The sequence below is a fragment of the Pangasianodon hypophthalmus genome, chromosome 5, assembly GCF_027358585.1.
Source record: "Pangasianodon hypophthalmus isolate fPanHyp1 chromosome 5, fPanHyp1.pri, whole genome shotgun sequence".
NCBI classification, from domain to species: domain Eukaryota; kingdom Metazoa; phylum Chordata; class Actinopteri; order Siluriformes; family Pangasiidae; genus Pangasianodon; species Pangasianodon hypophthalmus.
In genome coordinates, this window is record NC_069714.1 from 18,666,390 (window position 1) to 18,687,975 (window position 21,586).

Here is a 21,586-nt window from a genome sequence, read left to right on the forward strand (position 1 = left end):
GGAAGCAGCGTCTCTGACAACACAATTAATGATTTACTGTAAGCTCCTCGTCACTGATTTACTCCGAGCATTCAGCTGTGGCAGGGTGCGGATAGGGAGGCATGCAAGTCCTGTGATGGTCAGCGTGATTACCATTTGAGTGGAACAGAAGCGCTACAAACACACAAATAAACCCACCCACCCACACCCACTCCCACACAGAAACACACTCACATCCTGCTACATCAGATAAACAATAATCCAGTACAGTTCCTTGGGAATACTCTGTTACGCACATATACACAATATCAAGCAGCAAGCCGGCAAACTGCAGCATATGACTCAATCAGCAAATAAAACTTGACTAAATAAAGTGCTCTCTTCTGCTGGATTATTAGCCCACCAGAATCCAGAGATGTATGAATTCCTGAGTCATACATAGCAAGACAGCAAGGATTCTTCTCAAAAGACACAGCTATATATGTAGTGTACTCTATAAGTAATTGAACGATGACAATTTATATTAATTTGTTACTATTTGAAATGATAAAATAGCCAGGTTGAAGTGACATATTATGTAAACCATATAGAAACTGCTGCATTATTTTGTATAAACTTAGGCAGTCTTTTTGTGCATTTAAAAAAAAACAAAAAAAAAAAACACCAGAAATCTGTCACCCATAGACATCACCAGATAATGTGTATGCCTGTTGATGTTCTGCCAAGCCTGTAATGCAGTAATTTGCAGTTCCTGCTCATTTGGGGGACTTTTGGCCTTCCGTCTAATCTTCGTTAAATGGTGGGGGCAATTAGACATGGTGTAGACCAAACCGGACGACCGAAATTTGTGCTGCTGCTGAGCATAACCACAAGGAATGAGCAAAGTCCAAAAACCAGAAAAACCACTCTAAAAATGATTTATATCTAAATGCATATCAGCAAACAAGTTTACACTATATTCTGCAATCACTGTATATTCAGTTGATAACTTAATAAATATTGAAATCTTTGGTCTACATGTGGACAACTACAGCAGCTGCTCTCTTTGCTGTTACTCCAGGATAGGTTTAGCTCTCCATACCCAACTCCCAAACTTACAGGAACTAAACAGTAGATTTTGACCAGCTGCTGGAGCATTACTGAAAGTGGAAGATATAGATCAGAATGTACAGTTGCTAGTCAAAGTTAGACATTTGAGCTACTTTTTAACTGAAGTTCACACAGCACATGAGTCAACATTCCACAGTGACGCAAAAAGGGTTTGTATGATCACTGTGTCAGAAACAGCTCTCACTAAAGGTTAGAAAATTGTGGGTTCTGGTAATCCTGCCTTTTAGTCATAGTTTTAACTACTTCTACACTTTCCAAGAGATGAGATTTTATATAAGAAAGTGAAACAGTGGCATTAAATAACAGCTTAAAAACTTACAATTAACAAAATCAAGCCTTTGGCCTCTGCTCTGAAATTAAATCTTATTATCAAGTAGCAAAAACATGGCATTATGGGCGCATTTAAAAGTAATAGGAGTGAGGCACTGCAGTTAAAATACTAACAATAATTATGTTTGTGGAGTATTAATTATATGTTGAAACGTAGTAAACACCTTTAATTAATAACACAAATTGGCCCAAGTAAGCCAAAGTGGCCCTAGTAATATTACTAAAACTGCGACTATCAAATACTCACCTTTATATCACACTGCTGCTGAATTCTCAAATCTGATTGGTCAGAAGTAGTTGATTAATGTTCTGTAACAGCAGCTCTGACAGTAGCTCTGACTGCATGGCAAATCACAGGTTTATAATAATGAACTTGTTCTGATAGGTTTTTGTTTCGAAAGTACCAACTACACTGGATATAAAAAAGTCTACGCACCCCTGTTAAAATGGCAGACAAGATAAATCATGTCAGAACTTTTTCCACCCTCAATGTGAAATGTGTGCATAAAAATTAAATAAAGAACAATCAAACATTTCAGGGAAAAACAGGAAAAATAAATTTATAATAACCTGGTTGCATAAGTGTGAACACCCTTTTATAATTGTGGATGTGGCTGTGTTCAGAATGAACTAATCACATTCAATCCCATGTTCAAAAGTAATTATCATACAGCTGTCATCAATGAGGTTATTTTGATTAACCTAAAAATAAAGATCAGCTGTTTCTGTAGGATTTTCTTCACATCTTCTTGGCTTCATCTGACTGCTGAAGCCGTGAAGAGCTTACAGAGCAGGTATGGGATCTCCATGAAAATTTCCAAAACATTATATGTACCATGGAACACCATGAAGGCCATCAACAGTAGGGTGGCTAGATGGAAGCCCTTTCCCACAAAACATCCAGACCCAACTAAATCACCCCAAACCATGTGGAAAATGTGTTATGGCCTGATGAAACCAATTCCACAAGGTATAATATTTCTATAATTCCAAAAGATATATTTGGTGCAGCCAAAAAAAAAAAAAAAGCACATCACCAAAAGATCACTATACCCACAGTGAAGCATGGTGGTGGCAGCATCATGCTTTAAAGCTGCTTTTCTTCAGCCAGAACTGGGGCTTTTATCAAGGTGGAGGGAATCATGAATAGCTACAAATACCAGTCTATTTTTAGTGCAAAACATTCAGTTGTCTCCTACTAAGATGAAAAGGAGTTTCACCTTTCAGCACAACAATGACCCAAAGCATACATCCAAATCTCCAAATCAACAAAGGAATTGCTTAACCAAAAGAAGATCAATGTTTATCGAATCGCCTAGCCAGAGCCCCAACCTGAATCCAACTAAAAATCTGTGGGGTGAAATGAACCGGGTTGTACCCCTCACAATTTGATGTTTTTGCAAGAAAGAGTGGGAAAATATTGCCATGTCAAGATGTGCAACACTGTTAGACTCTTACACAAAAAGACTGAGTGGTGTAATAAAATCAAAAGGTGCTTCAACATATTAGTTTAGGGACGTGCACACTTCTGCAACTAGGTTATTGTAAGTTTTTTTATTTTACTTTTTTTCCCCTAAAAAAAGTTGCTGATTGTTTTTCACTTTATTTGTATACTTTGCAATTTCACATTAAAGGTGGGAAAAGATCTGACATGATTTATCTTCGTGTCGTTTTTTACTTCACAAAAACCTGCCATTTTAACAGGAGTGTGTAGACTTTTCATATCCACTGTAATTCAGTGGGACTTTGCAAACACTCCACATAACCTTAACCTAATAACAAACAGATATTAAAAACATGCTGTTGTTTAACAAAGAAAAACATAATTGTTGATATGGTGGTGTTTTCTTTAAAGACACTTTATATATAATTTGCAAAAGCTTCAGCGTCTCCTCATTCCCTCTCTTTCTCACACACGAGAAAAACAGCAGTCTGAATTCCCATTCCCTCTCTATCTGTCATTCTTTCTTTCACTCCCTCTCCACTTTGGCAGCACTTTGTAACAGAGGTAAAGCTGCTTCTTTAAGTTTTCTGCCGCAGGAGAATCTTCAGGACAGAAAATGTTGCACTTTGCGGTTTCTCTGTAACATGACAAGCTGCATATGTTTTGTCTTATTAAATCCGAGAAAGAAATAAGAGAGGAATGGCTGATTATAGCTTTTATAACAAGAACTGACTTATTTCAGACGTTCCACAACATTAACCGTAACTATAAACTGATTAAAAAGTATGACATGTCATTCTTTAATAAGCTTAAATTAAAACTGCTGTAGCATAAGAGGAATGAAACACTTTTAGGAATGACACGCTGTTATGAGAAAATAATCTATTTTGTGTCATGCCACATCGCACCACCCCGTTGTTGATTATTTTCCTACAACAGCATGCCCCGTCATGTTTTGTTTATAGCATTAAAAAAAATTCATTTGAACAACTCAACTGTTATTCACTTAAATAATTTAATAAAAGAAAATCAGATGTGGAATATGAATTATAGTCAGAGCTTTTCTGTTGGACATAATCTCATTAAATCTAAATAATAGCATTAAAACAGCCAGGCTACATAATGCTTTTTGAAAAAGAACATACCAGATCATTGCAATATCAAGCCCTTTCCAATTTCATGAAAAAAAAAGTTCAGTTAGACATATTTCAATTTGTCTATTTCAGAGCGCTCTAAAGAAATCAGAAAGATGAATGCTGAAATCTCAGCACTGCCAAACTATCCTTGTTGGGCGTTTGAGCTCTGCTCAGAGCGTGCCATACCAGATTTACCAAATTAAATATTCATCAATATTAATTAAATATTCATTGCATGCCTAAATACTACCAGTAAATATCCTGTATGCATGCAACAGCACCACCCTCATTCCTAAACAGCTGGCTCCACACATGCACCAGCCCCAGGGCACAAAGCACAACGCCAAGCTGTTTGTTGGGGGGAAAACACCCAATCGCAATTACCATTTCTTCTTCCACGTGAAAGAAAACCACAGAGAATCACAGACAGACAGGAGAGGAAGCCGTTGCTCACATTCCACTACTAAACGCTTTCACTACTGATTTAACATGGACAGAGGAGACTAATGCAGTGGAATAAATCTGTTCAGTGGGTTGCAAGCAGAATCTTTCCCCTTCAATAACTGCACGAACCTCAAAACATCTAAAGCATCACTATAAATTCATTTGAAAACCACTGGAATTTATCAAAAACAGACAGCAAACTTGGATCAGTATTTTAATTGTTAATCACAATAGTAGCACAACCTGATTTATCACATAAGCCCTAAGAGAGAGCAAGAGCGAGAGCGAGAGCGAGAGCGAGAGAGAGAGAGAGAGAGAGAAAGAGAAAAACAATGGTCAGGTGATTATGTTCTTTTGTGGAGAGCCTGAGAGATCTGCACTTCCGATAGTCTGATAGCTCCACATTGCAATGACCAACACATATTAACATTTCACTACATTACATCACTTCTATGTATGTGACAAATAAAGAACCTTGAACCTTGAACACAACCACATTATAATGGTTAAAAAGAGCTCTGAAATAGCTTTCAAACAACACCAGAGGCCAAGGAAATTGGGCATTTTAACAGTCTTTGGAGCTCTAGTTCCGCTACAGAGCTCATTATGTTTCAGTTGATCATTTTCTTAGGGCCCAGGTCAGGCACTTTGTTTATACAATCAAACTTTTATTTTATTTTTTTTAAGAAATGGTGAACCTGTAGTACATTTTGTTTACAATATTAAATATCTGTTCGTAGCAATTGTCTTGATTTATTTAGTTTTAGACAGACAAAAATGCACATTGTTTTGCATTGTTTATGATTCCCGAGTCTTCATTTTACTCTGAATCAATTTCCCAACAGGGATTAATAAGTGTTACAACTTATCATAGGTCTACATACAGTTTCGCTAATATATAAGAAGACTGATTGAGATACACAATTACAGTAAAAAATCACTGCAGATAAGCTACTGTTCTGTCCATAGAGCAATGCACTAATATTTGTGCTTTATGTTGCTTAGCAGTCAAAGCTATCAGTTAACAGCTACATTGCATGGTGAAAGAATTGTTTACAGTGAATATTATTAATAATAAATGAAATTATTTATTGAACATTGGATTTCATCATATTGTTTTGTTGCGGTTTTATAGAAGCACTAAGCTACTCGAGGACATGTGTCACATTGATTTTATTACTGTTTATATCTGCTTCACATTGTGCCTAAGAATAATCATGGTAACGCACACCATCAAGTGTCTTATTGCTTCAGTTTATGTCTACATATGCATAAATTGCTATCACTTCTAAATCAACAGTATTGCCTTATCAAATTTCAGGTGAGACATACATGTATATGCTTCTCCTATATGCCATTCCTCCCAACCAATCGCACACAATATTGAGTATTTCACCACTCAAGCACAAAGTACAAAGTACAATTATTTTAATCAGATAATCTCAGTAATATTATTATTTGCACACTGCCATCTCAGAAAGTGACAATTCTACAACGGTTTCATCTACGTTGCTGAGTTTTTGCCGTCGACTCCAAAGTGGTAATGAGATTAAAATGATGGGAGGCGGACATGCTCATTCACATATTGTGCCATTTCTATCAGTTCCCTATATGATGACTTCTACTGCAAAGAATCTAAAAGCATGATAAGCCAATTAAGATCTGACTATTAGTCAGGGACATGAAGGAACTATAGCATTGATATCCTTCATAAGAAATCCACACTGGTTTGAGACTATCAAAAGGTCAGTTTAAGCACTCTTTAAAATAACAAATGGAGCTCTGACACTAGCTCCAAGTAAGCAGAGAACTGAAATCAGAACAGAAATCTTCATCATAAATGGTGACTGTAAACTATAATGGATATTTAGCAATATTAAATGTTTTAGGGCTCTCCTGTTTACTCATTATAGTACACAACTTGGGCATGAAGTTAGGATATTAACTAACAAAAAGAAGCTGTATCTACAGCATAATTAACTTCTTACTTCTTTCACTAACTACCAAGTTCCTCTCTCTCTGAACTAAAGAGGAAGAAGACTCTCTCTGAGCAGAGACATAGTATGGGATGTTTTGTGTGAAAGTTACAGAAGCTATTCTTAGTCACGGCCAAGTGCTGAAGCCAAAATGCATTAATCTGTGCAGTAAGTGGAATGGGAATGCTGAAAAACACGAGAGAGCAGGTTGGACGTCAGGCTGCGTGTTATGAACAGAGTTTTACTCAGTGCAACTCGGGCTGCAGCCAAAGAAGGGAAAAAAAAAAACACAACACAAGGCTTTTTCTACTCTCCTCAGCTCCTGTCTTTCTCACACACACAAGAAAAAGAGCTGCCTGAATTCCCATTCCCTCTCTAAAGCCCTTCTCATCCCCTCCTTCACTCCCTCTCCACTTCAGCAGTGGTTTGAGAAAATTGCAATATTGCAGGTTCCAACTAAAATAAACATATGATTTCAGACTCCACCCGGTGTGATGATCGTGCTTCAGATTTAGCACCAACATGCAGAAGAACCACAAACTCACACCAGGGAAGTAGAGCAAAACCCAAAAGAGTACTCATTTCAATCAAGCACTAAAATCAGGATGACTATCAGATGTAGAGCAGAAAGACCTCAAACGAACCTCACACACACTTTTGCACAAAGAAAATCTTTGAACATGTGTGAAGAGCCTTTATTCTTACCCATAAGAAAACACACACACACACAGTAGCTGATTTGAACCTCATGCCAACTTCAAACTTTAGCCAGCTTTGTTAATTTCACACACGGCAAAACAAAACCACATCTTTCCGCCATACAGACAGCTGCATCTACTGAAACCTAACAAAACTCTCTCATAATCTCACAATTCAACAAGCACCTGGACCCTGGAAAACAAATAATTAGGGTCAATCAGTCTGAAACAGTTATCGGTTAGCACTAGTATAAAAAGCCATGATTATAAATGCTTTGCTGCATGTGTTGACTCAGAGGCAGAATAACTATCTTTCCCGCTCATTCATGCAACAGGCAACTTTTTTTAAAAAAATCATTCAGTTACCATGTCAACAGCAAACTGCAGTCAGTCCTTTCCATCATGCTCCGGTCACCCAGCCAACACACTCACACACACACTCACACACACACTCACACACACACTCACACACACACTCACACACACACTCACACACACACTCACACACACACTCACACACACACTCACACACACACACACTCACACACACACTCACACACACACTCACACTCTACAGTGTGGACTCAGTCCATTACCAACATCTGTTTTTATTCATCACTTATCAGAAATGAGCACAGTCTTGTCAAGTCATGTTTTTCAAACAGGATTACATTCAATTTTTATTTCAACAACTTTTCTTTTCTTACTTTTCAAGTTTCCCGTCAAGTTATACTTGACTATAAAGCGTAATGTAAGAAATGAGTCAGTATAAAGAGATATAATCACAACAATTTAATAAAATTATGTCCATGTAGTGTAAAGAGGCGATCAGTGTATTTCATAAGCAAGATTTCTCAAACTTTTTAAAATGCTGAATCATTTCAGTGTTAAATAATGTATTCTTGAGACCCTGATTTCATTAGAAAATTCATACAGATTCACCAAAGTACATCAAATCCCAGCAGTCATAATAAAGATAAAAATAAAAAGCCTCGCTCCTTCCCCAAACTTAACTCTTTTATATGGGTCATGTTAATTGTAATGAAATCGCAACTGTGTTGATTGCTTAATAATAAGAATTGACAAAGTAGCTCTTACAGTTGTATGCTTTTTTCCATTTTTAATAACTGATGAAACAAAAACATACTCAGACACTGAGACTCAATCCAGTCCACTAAACTTCTGACCCTACAGACCCATCACTTTACAAATTATACAGCTGTAGATGAAATATGAAAGGGCCACTCACAGAGATGTCGAATATCTCCTCGGAGTCGTCTAGCATGCGCACCCTGATGGCTATGTGGCGGCCGGTGGGCATGGCGGGCGGCTTTTGGCCCGATTCCAGCGTGCTGATTCCCAGTGACTCCGGGGCGCCCAACCTCTGCCCTGCTGAGGACGTTGGCTCCTGCTCCACCATAGTCTTCCTTGCTCTCTCCACCGGCCTAGAAGATGAACACAGCACACATAAAGCACGTGAGAGCGCAACCATAAGCTTCCCGCTCCGTAATTAAATCGTGACATGAATGGAAGCTTGTCTTGGAGCAATGGGCCTGAGGTGAGATTGTAGAGCTGTACAATGAATCAGCTACTAACCAAAATCTAAATTCGGTGTGTGGAATTGGGTAGTAAAAGGCAGGAAATTAAATCAGCTGTACACCCACTTTATCACAATAAAGTGTTCCTAGTTTAGAAAAACACTGTGTCTTAGAGCTGCACAATATATTGTTTGTCAGACATTTGGTATATGGCTAAAGGCCACAATATGCAGATGAGCTCTTTTCCAATCCACAGAAATGTCCATTGTGCACACACAAACCTACCTTATATTGCATATCCATGTGACGTGAGCATTCTAATCAATCATCTGACAAATGAACACTACATTTTGCAGCCCTGCTTCTGACCATATCATACATATATCACGTGTAACAGATGTGTTATGTTGTACAGCAAATCATACTGCAACTGTAGTATGCAACCTGATGAATAACGAATTAAAAGACTATCTGGTGGCTGTAGGGGCATTTTGCAGGCATGGTTTGGGTCCACGTGTCCTCTTAGAGAAAAGCATCACTGCAAATCAATCAACGTTCTTCTGTCTGAACAACTTTATCATATGAGGAAACATTTCTATCCTGATGGGAGTGGTCTCATCCAGGATGACCCTGTCCCCATCCACAGGGCATGAGGACACAGCGATTGGTCTGATGAAGATGAAAACAGTGGAAATTATACTTTATGGCTTTTACTGTCACCAGATCTCAATCCAACTGGAAGATTTTGGTTAGACAGAGCTCTCCATCACCATCATCAAAACACCAAATGAGAGAATATCTTTTGGCAGTTTGGGGTACATCCCTCCAGTACAGTTCCAGACACTTGTATGAACCAGTGATGTTTTTATGCACACTAAGTGGCCACTGACCCACGTCACATGTTCTGGCAGTTCATGAAGACTTCCCGTAGTCTGTGCTGAATCTATGATTCTTTGGAATAAAATCACATTTGAAGCAATAATAAACCATTAAACCAAATGTATGCATACTATTATAATAATGCTTAGAATAACAGATGATCAGTTTTGCCCTGACGTACACTCACCATGCATCAGTATAAAATTACCAACTCACATAGCTAACAAATAAAGTATCTATTTGATTAGCTCAATCCTGCAATGCTCCATAAAGCACAATTCAAACACAATCAGATCACACCAACCCTGTGAACATTAGGACCCAGAGGAGACCGAGGATAATGGAGAATGAAGTGTTCCCTTTCCGAATAACGTATCCCTTAAGAGACAGCCATTAAATAAGCCTCCATCTTATGTGTGCTCTCAAATTACTACCAACAAACAGAGTTGCATATAGGATACACGCAAGATCACTGACACTAGTCTGGCCTTAAAAGTCTGATCTCTCTATAGGTCTCACCTACTTTCATGCGGCACTTTTAATGAGTCCTCTAAAGAGAAAAACCTCACCCTTGTTCCATTTTGCTGAAATTCAATACCCTTCATAACATGACCTCAAGCCTGGGTTTCCAGAAAGGTAAGTCTTTGTGTGTGTATGTGTACGTGAACACACATGGTGGAAGAAAAGGGTTTGGTACCAGTGTTAACCCCTAGGCTTTCTCTCTGAGAGACTCTCTAAGCTGTTGGACTGAATGAAAGAGCTGTCCTCTCCAAGCCTCTCCTCTTTCTCTCTGATTCTGAGGTCTGTTCCACTCTGTTTATCACACATTCCTTACCAGCGATGTCACCACAAGGCCTCCACTGGCTGGGGGGCATCAGAAACGAGGGGGGGTGGGGGGTGGGGGCACAGAAAGCAGAGAGAGAAGACACACACAGAGACAGCAGAGAGAGAAGAGAGACAGAGAGAGACAGCAGAGAGACGAGAGACAGAGAGAGAGACAGCAGAGAGTCAAGGGGGAGAGAGAGAAAGAGAGAGAGAGACAGAGACAAGAGAGAGAGAGACAGAGAGAGAGACAGCAGAGAGACAAGGGAGAGAGAGAGAGAGAGAGAGACAGAGTGAGAGAGAAAGCAGACAGAGAGAGAGACAGCAGAGAGAAGAGAGAGAGAGAAATGACAGATAGTTTTATTATTATTATTATTATTATTTTAATTCTCCTTTCTTTTCTATATTGATGCTTTGGCAATAATGTATGTAAACAATCATGCCATTAAAGTACTTTAAACTGAAATTGAGAGATAGACAGACACAGAGAGAGACAGAGAGAGAGAGAGAGAGAGAGAGAGAGACTGTGATCTGGAATCTGTGTATTTAAACTGTACTTTGTACTATGCAAATACATATTTTCCCATAGTGATTCATTATCACTGACATGCTGTGGAATAACATGATACCTCTCTAGCAGAGCAGTTTCTCACTTTATTGTCTCTATGTGTCACATGCCTCTAAATCTAAATCTATTTCATGATAACAATGCATTTATCTAGTTGAAAATGCAAATCACCATTAATTTAACATCCGCCACAGGGTCCTATCCAGGTTCGCTACCAGTGGACAATATCTGTCTCAGTATGCTGAATCAGGACAGGGTGCATTTGTGATGAGTTTACTGTTGCTGATCCTTTGAGGCAAATGAGCCACTACCGACTGACCTGTGAGCGCAAGCACGATAGCATGTGTAGTAACAGCCACACAATTCCAGCCTTGTGCACTCCTAATCTGCAAAGTAGTACTGTAAAAAAATGGATTTTATCAAGATTTGTAAATTATCAAGCCATCACGTGAGTCAGAAATGTTAGTTCTGCCTCTGAGTGAAGGATTCAATTAGTGGCCCATTGCATTACACATTCACAGCATTTCTTTGGTTAAGCCCCATTAAGCCTCATGAATATTCAGCATTCCATTATGAATATTCAGTGTCTCCATGCTGAATGGTAAATCAACAACCTAAACATATTAGAACAAGAATTAATGATCACCTCCACCTGGACAGTTTCACCGAAACAGGCAGAAGCATGAGTGCTCACAAATATCCACACAAGCAAGCATTTATCCCTAAACATTAACAGAGGTAATAAAGGTGATGTTCACATCCACTCTGAAAATATACAGTTAGGTCCAGAAGTATTTGGACAATGACAGACTTTTGGTGATTTTGCCTTTATACACCACAACAATGGATTTGAAATAAAACTATCAAGATTGAAGTGTAGACTTTCAGCTTTATTTTAATAGGTTCCACAAAAATATGGCATTTACTATTTAGGAATTACAGCCATTTTCAACAAAGTACCTCCATTTTCAGGGACTCAAAGGTATTTGGACAAAGTGACATAATTGTAAATATAACTTCAGTTGCTGCTTGTTTGTGAGTCTTTCTGCCTTCAGTCTTGTCTTCAGTAAGTGAAAAGCATGCTCTATTGGGTTGAGATCAGGCGACTGACTTGGCCATTGAAGAATATTCCATTTCTTTGCCGTCTTGAGTTGCTTTCGCAGTACATTTAGTGTCATTATCCACCTGCACTGTGAAGCGGCGTCCTATCAGTTTTGTAGCATTTGGCTGAATGTGAGCATAGAGTATAGCCCTATACACCTCAGAATTCATCTTGCTACTTCTGTAACACCAGTGAGCCCGTTCCATTGGCAGCCATACATGCCCATGCCATAACACTTCCTCCACCATGTTTGACACATGATGTGGTATACTTTGGATCATGAGCTGTTCCTTTCTTTTGCCATACTTTTCTCTTCCCATCATTCTGGTACAAGTTAATCTTGGTTTCATCAGTCCAAAGAATCTTATTCCAGAACATGGGAGGCTTTTTTAGATGTTTTCTGGCAAAGTCTAATCTAGCTTTCCTGTTCTTGAATGTTACCAGTGGTTCGCATCTTGTTGTAAACCCTCTGTATTTATTCATGAAGGTGTCTCTTGATTGTAGATTTTGACAATGATACGCCTACCTTCTCCAGAATATTCTTGACTTCTGTTGATGTTGTGAAGGAGTTTTTCTTCACCAAGGAAAGGATTCTGCGATCATCCACTTTAGTTGTCTTCCGTGGTCTTCCAGGTCTTTTGATGTTTTTGAGCTCACCAGTGCTTTCTTTCTTTTTAAGAATGTACCCAACTGTTGATTTGGCCACACCTAAGGTTTTTGCTATCTCTCTTATAGATTAATGTTGTTTTTCAGTCTAATGATGGCCTCCTTCACTAGCATGGAGATCTCCTTGGACTTCATATTGGTAGCTCCAGTCGAAAAGCTGCCAAATGCCAACTCAATACCTGATATCAACTCCAGACCTTTGAGCCCCTGAAAATGGAAGTATTTTGCTTAAAATGACTGTAATTCCTAAATGGTAAATGCCATATTTTTGTGGAACCTCTTAAAATAAAGCTGAAAGTCTACAGTTCGATCACATATTGATTGTTTTATTTCAAATCCACTGTGGTGGTGTATAAAGGCAAAATCACAAAAACTCCATCATTGTCCATATACTTCCAGACCTGACTGTACAGCTTCAGCCCAAGACAATAATCCAGGACACTGAACAGACATTGCAGTCCTAAAAAACAGTCACAACAACAAAATCAAATCTCCAGTAATTAGATTTTCTGCACCATTCTCTTTTAGTTTTGGTCAAAATATGGCCTGCAGTGTTTAGTAGTAATGCAGGGACTCCACTTTATCCATTTTCAATACAATACAGACATAAGAGTTATGAATATCAACCATTACACAATACTAGTCAAATACTGACATCTTCATGGCAACTGAAGCGACTCTCTGTTGCCAAGTTATGCGATGGTGGTGTGCACTAAGACAACTTGTATACTTTATTCACATGCACGATCTGTTGCTTGTCAGTCACCGACATTCACTACATATTAATATATTAGTGGCACAAATCGGAAAATATATTAATTCCAATGAAATCTTCCAGGCCAGTCGTGACTCTGATACTGATCAGTATCATATCAGTAAAGCCTTAAAAGTATTTAGTTTAGGATTGATCGTTTCTCTCACCTCCCAAACCTAACAACTTCCTATCAGCTTCAAAAGCGTGAAAACTGGACAGTTCAAGTTTTGTGGGTGTTTGTGTTAAGGTCTTTTCTACCCACAAATTCGTATAGTAAAATGCAACAGTTCTCTGTGTCTGCTCATTTGAATACATTAGAACAGTAGTTTCCCATCACTGCTAGAGATTTGCAAGTGGAAACGTCTATTTCTACAAAACCAGCGATTAAAGCATGAGTGGTTTCTAACGGCCGGAAAAGCTGTGACCCCACTGCTGTCCCAGCTGCCTTTGAAGTTGTTTACAGAGAAAATTCCACATGAGACAGCAAGGGTGTGTGTGTGTGTGTGTGTGTGTGTGTGTTTATATCCTGGATGTGGACTAAATGTCCCCCACAACGATATGAATATCAGACAGTTTTGACCTTGTGGGGACATTTGGCTGGTCCCCATGAGGAAAACTGCTTTTTCCTCAAAAACTAAACCCCTAAACGTATTTTAAAAGAATAAAAGGGCCAAAAGGTTTCATTTTGGTTACTGAGATACGGGTTAGGTGTAAGCATATAATTAATGAGCTGCATTAATAAGTATGTCAACAGAAGGACAGTAAGACAAACGTGTGTGTGTGTGTGTGTGTGTGTGTGTGTGTGTGTGTGTGTGTGCATGCGTGTGTGTTTGTATTGGAGATTGCACTAGAACAGTAGATCCTCTGTTCATGCTCTACACAGCCAGGTTGAGTTAAACCCTCTCCTTCTCCTTCTCCTACTCTGATCACCAGAACCCCATCACCCACTCCATAAACCAGGTTTGGGTGTGGCACAGTTGCTTTAGATCCGAGCTACACGTGCCAGAAATACTCAAGTTTTCACTAATCCCCAATTGGTTATGGAGGCCAACAGAACTCTGCACTCACATCAGGTCTATCAGACGGACATGCCCATATGCAGATCTCATTATCACTGGAGGGTATTAGTTAGTGTCAGTGACATGGAATACACTAATAATGAGTAATTAACATTTAGAAGTGAGAGGGCTAGGATGACAGCTTGACAGGTCTAGAGGGCCAAAGATCAGATTAACAGCAGTGAGCATTGGGAAACCTGGCAGGAATCTGTGGAGATACCGGAAAGCATGTGGGTCAGACTATAACCCGAGATAAACACCAGATCTTATTATACCGAGTCAGTACCTGTGCATTTAGCCCTTCTAACACCCACTAGCAGCAGCCTGGGTTTATTTTAGCACCAGTGTACCCTGCAGTCATGCTCAGGCAAATTCACTGTCAAACCCAAAGCCAGGACTTCCATCAGGATCTTCTGTTTTAGCGTCGAAAAGTGAGAAGCTCTCTGAGAGCTGGGGCTCTCCACATATCCGACTTCATATGGAACCTATTGCAGTGCTCAATGGAGACGTGGCTTCCTACTGCTCCTGCCCAAGCGAGCAGGAAAAATACTACCCTGACTATCACTCCACATGTCCTCTCAACTCAAATACAGCCACTTCGACTCACATAACACGCTAACTAAACCTCCTCTGCTTACACACACCACTAACCTTAATCTCAGCCAAGTTTCCCACACCGCCTGTGCTCAAGACAAGGAAAGCTACAGATACAACTTACCCTTCTTCCAAAAGCACAGCGTCCACGTAGCCTTATTTCCACCCCTGAAACAGCTCGAAATGGAGGGTTATTTATTTTTTTTTTTTCACAAAAAGGCTCCAGGGGCTGAGCTTGAACGCTGCCCGACCCACACTAAAAGCAGACTCCGGTTCAGATGCGGTTGGTTGCAGAGAGGAGCGTCGTGGCGGTCGCCATGTCGGCCGGCTCCCCGCGGAGGCAGCAGCAGGATTAAGCAGGAGCGCCGCCGCTCTCAACAATAAAGCGGCAGCAGCGGCGGGCGCTGGAACTACAGCCGCCTCACAGAGCAGGAGTTTATACCGCCACCTAGCGGCCACGGAGAGATCACATGCCTCTGCTCACTGCTTAGCCATGCGTGTCATGTGCTTCATCAAAACACAGTTTCTAAATGATTTACATAAATGATCTACATATGGTATAGACCTATACTATGTCTGTGGCCGTGGTAGCTCAGTGGTTAAGCTGTTGGACTACAGATTGGAAGGTTATGAGTTCAAACCTCACCGCTGACTAAGGCCCTTAACCCTCAACTGCTCAGCTGTATAAAAGAAATAAATCTAAGTTTGATGAAAGTGTCTTCCAAATGCTATAGATGTTATTATAGAGATATAATGTATTAGACTGGCATGTAATGGAGATTTCATTGGTTTTATTTCTATATTTGTTTATGAGGAATTGATACCTGAGCGTGTGCGTGTGCGTGTGTGTGTGTGTGTGTGTGAGAGAGAGAGAGAGAGAGAGAGAGAGAGAGCTTTGTGACACACTTTCGGCTGCTGTGGTCAGTTCCCATGTGGATACCCAAAATATTTACACTTCCCCAAAACAGTTTATGCTCAGGTTTCATCTTTGCTTTAGTGAATAATCTCACTTAGATAAAGTAGACTTGTACCTAAAACTGGTGTGTGATCATAATGACTCTCCTGTGGTTATCCTAGGACTCTGATTCACACTATGCGCATGGTGAACATTCTTTCAACACACTGTTTTATCTTATAGTACACACTTGTAGAAGAGTAATGATTTGTAATCCCACTACTCGGTGTCACTCAGAAGAGGACAAGTTCCCCTATGAGTCAGGTTCCTCTCAAAGTTTCTTTTCCATGCCATCTCAGAGAGGTTTTCTTCGCCACTGTCGTCTCTGGCTTGCTCATAAGGGATCTAAATCTTAATCTAAATCTACATTTGGATTTCTGTAAAGCTGCTGTGTGACTATGTCTATTGTTAAAAGTGCTATTCAAATAAAATTGAATCGAATTGAATTGTATTGAAGAAGAGAGAGAAATACATATTTTCATATATATAAACTCACATATAAACTTTTTTTTAAATGTCTCATTATGCTATTAGGAAAGTGTGCATCCCTGGTTCGCATGGTTTATCACTTTTGATTTGATTAAAACACATTTCTAAACATATTTTGAATGTGAAAAATGTATCCAGCTAAAGTAGAGCTGCTCATCCATGAACCTTTTCATACAGGGCAACCCAAAGGATATATACTTGCAATGTGTCCAAACCATGGCAAATTCTCTCTACTCATGCAGAAAGGCATCTAGTCATGCCTGAATCTGTTTGCATAGAATTGTACATGCTGAGATTCCTCCATCTGGTTGATTTTTCAATATATTGTACAAGTATTCATCATTGTCCTACATATTTCATATCTTCTATCTATATATGACCCTGTGGTGCTGGAATACACTGGCACTGTGGAGGAGAGAGAGCAGTTTACAAATGAAAGTTATATATAATTGTCTTGTCTTCATATTTCATTTGTCAAAAAAAAGGTTGGTGTAGTCATAAAATTTTGCCATGTTATCTTTAATTACTAATTATATTGTAATAATTATTATTCCACCTAGCCTAACTGATCCATCAGGGTTAGTAGCCATTAGTATGTCCATTTCTTGGCAAAGTTATGACATACGTATATGCTGTCTTCAAAGTACAGACGTGCATGGGGACGGCAATCCTGTGTTACCCAGTAAAAAGTCACCTGAGTGAGCAGTTTTTAACCCTCATGCAAGCAGGAGCCAGCAAATATGAAGTTTGTGGGACACAGAAATGCTAGGTTCATTAACATGAGAGAGTTTATGGCACTCGCACAGCTCTGAGTGAAGCTTCGTTGTCAACTTTCATTCATTCATCTTTAGTAACCACTTTAATCTGGTATAGAGTGATGTAAATGATTTTTTTTTTTCGAGAATTAGTATGAGTCCCAGTCCCACACACACCTCTACCTTGGAGTGCGTCTTAACCTTTTGTTTTTTACCGGGACCTTTGTAGCTATCGAAATGCAGTCTAAGATGCTGGTACAGGACACGTCATATCTACCAAGGTATCAAGGCAACTATACGACTACCTAGCAGAGTGGATGGGGTTGGCTGAGGGGAAAGGGGAGAACCTCTTTTCATTAATGTGCATGGGTGAGTGTGTGTGAATGGTGCTCTGTGATGGACTGGTAGCCAATTCAGAGTGTATTTTCACCGGGTACCCAGTATTCCTGGGATAGACTCTGGATCATCCATGACCCTGACCAAGATAAAGCTGTTACTGAACATGAATGAATGAATGGAAATTGAAATCTCAGTGAATAGTGAATGGAATTAGCACTGCAGAGAGAATAATATTAGTTCCACGTTTTTTTTTATAAATATTAAAAGTATGATATGCCACCATGCTTTTAAACAAAGACCTAAAATGTGGTTGATTTGGTCTTTGAAATCCTTCCCAAAACGGTTTTATTTTCGGACAGTGTCCATGTCCTGTTTATGCACTGAGTCTGGAAAACTAGACTCAGTGGGTGGCTGGTTGTTCCTTTCCCCTTTATATATTTATTTATATGTAAAAACCATTTTACAGCAAAAAGTGCCTTTGTTATGTTTTGCTTTTACTGATTGAAGTGTTTCTTTCATTGCTCTTTATTAATTTTGATGTAGAATCGTAAGTTACAGTTGATCAAACTCATAACTTTCTGTTTCTTTTTTCTTAGTACCTTCACCTATTATACACTGAGGCTTTGATTCAGAACCTCAGGTAATCATATATACTCAGACACATACACAGGGAGAACATCCAATAATTCTGATTTAATATGATGGGTTATGTGGAGTTTAAGCGAAATAAAGTCTAACTGCAGTTTAAATAACAGCACATGGGAAAACACATTAAAGTTTTACTGCATGCACTGCCAACATTCAAGAGCAACTATTGCTGTAATATTAATAGTGGCTCACAATAAAGGTTCTTTAAGACTGTAGGTGTCCACTAGTGAGAGCTGTAGTGAAAAAGCAGCTGCACTTCCTACCACCCCACAGCAGAGGATGCCAAACAATTACGTGAAGAATGAGTATCCAGACACAGAGGACAAAACAGACCCACAATGTCATTTAAGTAGCTCCACTCCACAAGACAGTCAGTAGCATGATATATTATAAGAATTAAATTCAAGTGACACCAGTTCAGCAAATAGAAGAACTTCAAAACTTAACACATCACTAAAGTACTCTGGGAGGCTTGAGGGAACAAATCAGCTGGCGGCTGTTATTGACTATTGTTGCTGGAGGTTTTACAGTGACATCTGGAAACAACTCACTTGGCATCTTGGTAATGGAAACTGGCATCATGGACCTTTTCCAGCAGGAAACCATTTTGATTTGAGTGACAGTATGTAGGCTTGCACCTGAGCACAGTTCACTGGAGTGTGGAAGAGTGATGATTGAATGTTCACTCTCATCATCGCCACTTCTCACAAATTGAAATGAAATTGCCTTCAGAACGAATTGAAGTTATACTCTCTGATTTTAGAGCAACAAAGGGTCAGCAGGCCACATTTGTTCTCAAGCTCAAGGCTGAAAGTTTCTGCTTTTCAATTCATAGACAAAACAAGATGCAAGCATTGACAGAAAGCAACTTCTTGAATTAGTACAATGGATTTAATTCCCAATTTATGTAAAAGCAATCGTGTAATGGTGCAATAACAATTTTCATCTATTTAGGCATCTTGAGGGAATTAGTCCATAATAATATACCAACAGAGTATAGCTTTACTCTTACAGGGATTTCCATGATTATGATTGTAAAGAGACAGGGAGATACAGGGGATCTTTTTTCTACTTTGGTGAACAATTGAAATTATATAATGATTTATGATTTGTAATCCCACTACCTGGTGTCACCCAGAAAAGAATGAGTTCCCTTTTTAGTGTGGTTCCTTACAATGTTTCTTCCTCATGTGGTCTCAGGGAGTTTTTCCTTGACACTGTCACCTCTGGCTTGTTCACTAGGGATCTAAATCCACATCCAATTTTTTGGGGAAAACTACTTTATAACAATGTACTTGCATACTTTTCATTTTATACCAGGTATATGAATAACAGTGAGAGCTTTAAAATCTCTGTTTTAGTGTTAATCCCTGATACAAACTTCTGAAATGCCCTTATTTCTGTGTTCTGAAATGTTCCACACATTTCCACTGCTCAGTAGTCTAATGGCCAGTGCTTGAGCCTGCACATGTGATCTTAGGCTTGTCTGTGGCTGTTCAACCATGAAAACCCACGTTGTTTAGCTCCTCTGGAAGTTGAAGTAAAGCCAGAAGAATTTTACACACTAAGCTTTCCAGCACTCTGTGGTCTCCTCCTGTGGGTTTGTGTGGCCAGCTGTTGTCGCTCCTAGACATTTCCACTTTACAATAACGTCACTTACTTGACCCGTGCAGCTGTAGCAGTGCGGAAATCTGATATATTGCGCTGTTGGAAAGGTGGCATCCTATGATGGTGCCATTTCGAAGTTGACTAAGCTCTCCAGAGCTTCCCTTTCTACTGCTGTGTTTTTTTTCTACAGAGATTACACAACTGAGTGCACAATGTAACACCTGTGTCAGCAAAGGGTGCACCTCAAATAGCCAAATCCACTCAGTAGAAGGGGTGAAAAAGTACATTTTAATGACTCATTACTACACAGTTCTTAACAAAAGCACTGGAATAAATCATCTTTATTAGACATTTGTTTTGTGTAGCTGGTATTTGAATGGACACTTTTGCATTTGCACAAACTTATATGAGCAATAATGTGTAGTGTAGAAATTGAGTGTAGAAATTGGTAGTCTGTATAATCAGAAGATAATCAGAGTTTCTTGTAATGTGTGTGTGTGTGTAAGTGAGAGAAAGGGGGGGTGTAAACTGGCTGTGGTGCCTCCACACCACCCACTCATGCCTATGTTGGGCAGAGGGATGAGGGATAAAAGATGCAGCTCTGTTCTTCTCTTCATTTCTTCATTCCAGCCGCCCACCTGCTTTCTCGTTTCCCTAAGAGGAAAAGCTTCTGTGATGAGTGTACACACACACACACACACACACACACACACATTCTTAGGGGCTATGAATGCTGAGGTAAAGGTTATGAGACACTGTAGGCACACAAAAGCACACATGCACTCAAATAAGCTTATGTGTTATAGATTACAGGCTGTGTCTGATTGCTTGTCAAGGTCACATGCTCTTTTTAGTGTTATGGATGATTGTCTTTGGAGAACAGTATGCATTATGCATTAACATCAGTCCAGGACTACACGTATGACCCTAAAGCAATTTGACAAGTGGTTTTGTATGTGGCTTTGAATGTGATGCTGGTATTCGTTGAAAATCATTGCAGGGGAACCATTTCCTGCCCTGTGACTTTCCAGCCTGAGAAAATGCTCAAGCAGGAGCTCATCTTCTACGCACACATGAGACATGACTCATATTGCACATCTTCACCACCACGAGAACTGAGAAGGTGACACAGGCTAGGAGAAAGCTTAGCATGGATGGTAGCAGTGAGTCTGGTTTGAGATGTAGAATTATAGTGGCACTGGTAATGCAGAGATTCCCATCAGCACTTTCACTCTATTGACTAGCGTCCTGTTCTCTAAAAAACAAGCTGACAGTGGAGAATAAGAGGAGGAAAAACACCATTTCTAACTGCAGGAGAGAACCACTACCTGCACTAATGCTGAAACGAATCATCCACCTCTCACACTCACACACACACACACATCAGCAGCAGCGTCAGTGTGGATAGTGCAGATGTGCATTGATTCTATTATGGATCGATCCTATTTAAGTCCTCAGCACAAGACCACTCTTTCACTTACTGCATTATACAAAGATTAAGACGTTAATGTGGTCAAATTATGAACAGTTTTAAAGGGGGATGATGGGTTCAAACTACAAGCACACTGAAAAAAAAACACAAAAAAACGCACAGGAAAATGCTGAGCTATAGTGTGCTCTGCTTCACTTTACCAATATGCATTTCTATATTTCTACATAACCTCATGTTAAGTGCAGGCAGCTTGCTTATTTGC

General features: G+C 39.5%; 1 protein-coding gene across 1 annotated transcript in view; it reads right to left on the reverse strand.

The window, feature by feature from the left end:
- The window catches only part of LOC113526154 (FERM, ARHGEF and pleckstrin domain-containing protein 1), a 51,820-nt gene extending 36,353 nt beyond the window's left edge, over positions 1–15,467 (reverse strand). Inside the window, exons 1-2 of the mRNA XM_034304397.2 lie at positions 15,223–15,467; positions 8,367–8,562 (exon numbers count right to left, since the gene is read on the reverse strand). Coding sequence (XP_034160288.2) covers positions 8,367–8,537 — 171 coding nt within the window. The 5' untranslated portion in view covers positions 8,538–8,562; positions 15,223–15,467. The remainder of the gene's footprint in view (positions 1–8,366; positions 8,563–15,222) is intronic.
- Between the last annotated feature and the right edge of the window lie 6,119 nt (positions 15,468–21,586).